A 2972-nucleotide genomic window follows, 5' to 3' on the forward strand; every position below is an offset into this window, starting at 1 on the left:
GGGAGGGGGAGAATGATTTTTTTCTCCTCTAAATTATCATTTTTCAGAATTGCTCAAAATTGTGTGTAGAATGTTCTTTTTAACTTATTACGGTACCATAAATTGTAACTTGTAAGTGAATAACTTAACTTATTACAGACAGCAAAAGAATTGTGAGACCCAATTTGGTGGATACACTGTCAGAGTGGGACGTGCACCATAATATGTTGAAGTCATTCACCCAAGCACACACACAGACATGGTGGAGGTTTGATAAGCAGCAGAAATTTTACAGCATGATCTTTGAGTCTATATCGGGAGAGTACAGATTGGTGAAAAAATCAAATCTTTGGGTTGGTTCCCGGATTGTGACAGTTGTGTGTTGGTTGGTCTTTCAGGATAGATGACAGGATTGATGATGTGAGGGGAGGTTACGTCACAATCGTTAGCATGACAGATGTAAATCTCTACATCTGCACTGTACGTTGACGTAAAAACATTTGGTTATATGACAGAGGTATGCTAGTCTTTGCCTCTGTGATTTGTGATTTGGACGTCCCACTCAGACTGTCGAAAAGAATGTCCTTGATCTTGAGGATAGATAGTGGTCCCAAACTGCCAGTTCACTGAACAAGGGAAGCAACTCCACAGCACATGTTAGCGTAATAGAGAGGGAAACCTTTCATTACTTCCCCTGACAGGGCAAAAGGCCAAGAGCACAGAGTATTCGTTCTGCTTTTCCTTCCAAGAGAAAGTTGGAGAGGGCTTGTCTGAGAAGGTATGTTGAGGGTAAGTGAAACAAGGACATTTGTGTCTAAAGTTTATCATTTTCTTTTTCTTCTTTTTTTCTTTTTGGCTTTTTTACTCTTTAATGACATATAATGTTCGAAAACTGATTTTAAAGTCTTGAATGAAGCATGCTTTTAAATGTGTTTTTAGCAACTTTAGAACATGTGTCTGTTGATATAAAGATATTAGTCAAATATTTGATTGCAGTGGAGCATTCCAATATTGAAATGCTGTTTATTTAATAAACATAATTGGACTCATTTGAAATAAATATCAAATACAAGGGAATTCTGTCTTCTTTTCAACTTGACCAAAATCGTCAGAATTCATCATATATATATATATATATATATATATGTCTTGGGTGGAGAGCACCAGATTCTTTCCAAAACAAGATGACAGATCCAAGTGTCCAAAAAGCTGGACTTGTTACGTTATGTCCCGTAGGGTGCCACCTTGGACAGAGACATGGAAAAAGCTTCCACAGATCGCTGGCAGTCACAATCTGAAGGATTCGGTAACCACAGAGATAGTTCCCGTTGGGTGGGCTGATCTGGAAGTGGCCTGGTCGAGATGGAAGTGGGATGGTCTAGATGTGGGCCGGTCTAGATGTGGGCCGGTCTAGACGTGGGATGGTCAGTGGGTCGAATGCCGGTCAGTGGGTTAAAAGCAGTCTCAGCTGAGGGCAGGTTCTGTGCTTGAGGTCATCTGGGGAAGCGATGATGCAAGTATGCACAGGTCGACGATGTCTGTTTGCACACTGATAGATCAGCCAGCTGCTTCAGTCTGTGAGATGTCACATTCTGTATTGACAGCTCCGGTCAAGCCGACAGGTGGCAGGAGAGGGAAGTAACAGACATGCTTCTGTCACAACTCTTTGCGTCATGTCATGCCAGCTGGTACGTCATGCCACAACACACCAACACCCACACACGTGTGCTGTGACATTGTTTAGCTGCCTTTGTGATTCCTTCATCTCCGAGGCTGCAAGGTCAAGGTCTCTCAAAAGACAGCTTCCTCTTGGGGAAAGAGCTCAAGGTCGTTGGAACGTCCAGGTTTGTCTTGAGGACTGCTACAACTTCCCTTTTCCTAGAAAGAACCAGTTGATCTTTTGGCTAATGGTGCTGTCCGACTTGACCTTGTGTCGACTCTTACGTGGCAAGGTCGCGAAGGCCGCCACTTGGTTCTTGGAGCTCAGCGTTGAGCTGCTGTTGGTGCGGGAAAATCGGGTTTTACCTGGATGGACAGAGAGAAAGAGAGAGAGGGGATGAAAGAAAATGTTACCTTCTTACTAGATCTATATCACTCACAGACCACCAAACATCACAACGAGTAAGACAGAGAAATCTTTCAAGTTTACGTAAAGAGAAGCACATCGATGCAATGAAGGTCATATAGAGCAGGGAAACAGCTCAACAGATAGACAAAACAACAGAGGAAAAGAAAAGAAGCAGGATCTACCAGTAGCACCCTCCATCCAACTGCTAGGGAGAAATCATAAACCCAAACACGGAACAAACCGCTACTTCAGAATTACAAAGTTCTGTTTGTTTAGTACCGAGTTTTGAGAAATTTGATGTAAAAGATTTTGAGTTTCACAACATGTCAAGCTTTTTCGAATGAAGTCCTTTGAATATCTCGATAACAACTCTGAATAATCTTAAGATTTTGATAGAGCAGACAGAACATTTGGTTTCTGCCCTCATGGTCAGTTACTCAAAACGGCCAAAAATGTCAGTTTGTAAGTCTAAGGAAGTGAAATGTCCCAAAAACATCCACATTTGTGGATTACATGACAAAGGCCTGTCCACACTGCCTGGATTATCTAGACAGCAGTCGGCTCTGATATTGATAAAATCGGCCAACCCGGGCTGAACAGGCTACATCTCAAAAGAAAAAGGAAGATGATGATTCTCTAAAACCTCAGAGAAAAAGAAAATGACAAATAAACAGAACTAGATCCAAATTCAAGAGTCTCCAAGGATTCAGATTGCTTCACAAAATTTTGAAGACGGGCTGCTTCAACCCCTCTTGTAAGGGCCATCTGGGCTGAGAGTGAGAGGGGTTCAATGTCCCAGCAGACAGATCAAGATACTAGACATAAAACATCCCCACATGGGAGTTGAACTCATATTTCCAATGCGTGGTGGTGAAACACCAAATTGCTACACCAAAGATGCAAGCCAGTAGATGTGAACCACATG

The 2972-nt window shown here is 42.3% G+C and overlaps 1 protein-coding gene across 1 annotated transcript in view; it reads right to left on the bottom strand.

Annotated features, from left to right (window-relative positions):
* Positions 1–45: 45 nt before the first annotated feature.
* LOC101858536 (spermatogenesis-associated protein 13) overlaps positions 46–2972 on the bottom strand; it is a gene marked incomplete in the record, with an annotated part of 13854 nt that continues 10927 nt past the window's right edge. Inside the window, 1 exon segment of the mRNA XM_013090038.2 lies at positions 46–2004. Within this exon segment, the coding sequence (XP_012945492.1) occupies positions 1841–2004 (164 nt within the window).

Source organism: Aplysia californica, unplaced genomic scaffold (assembly GCF_000002075.1).
Source record: "Aplysia californica isolate F4 #8 unplaced genomic scaffold, AplCal3.0 scaffold01119, whole genome shotgun sequence".
Classification (NCBI taxonomy): Eukaryota; Metazoa; Mollusca; class Gastropoda; order Aplysiida; family Aplysiidae; genus Aplysia; species Aplysia californica.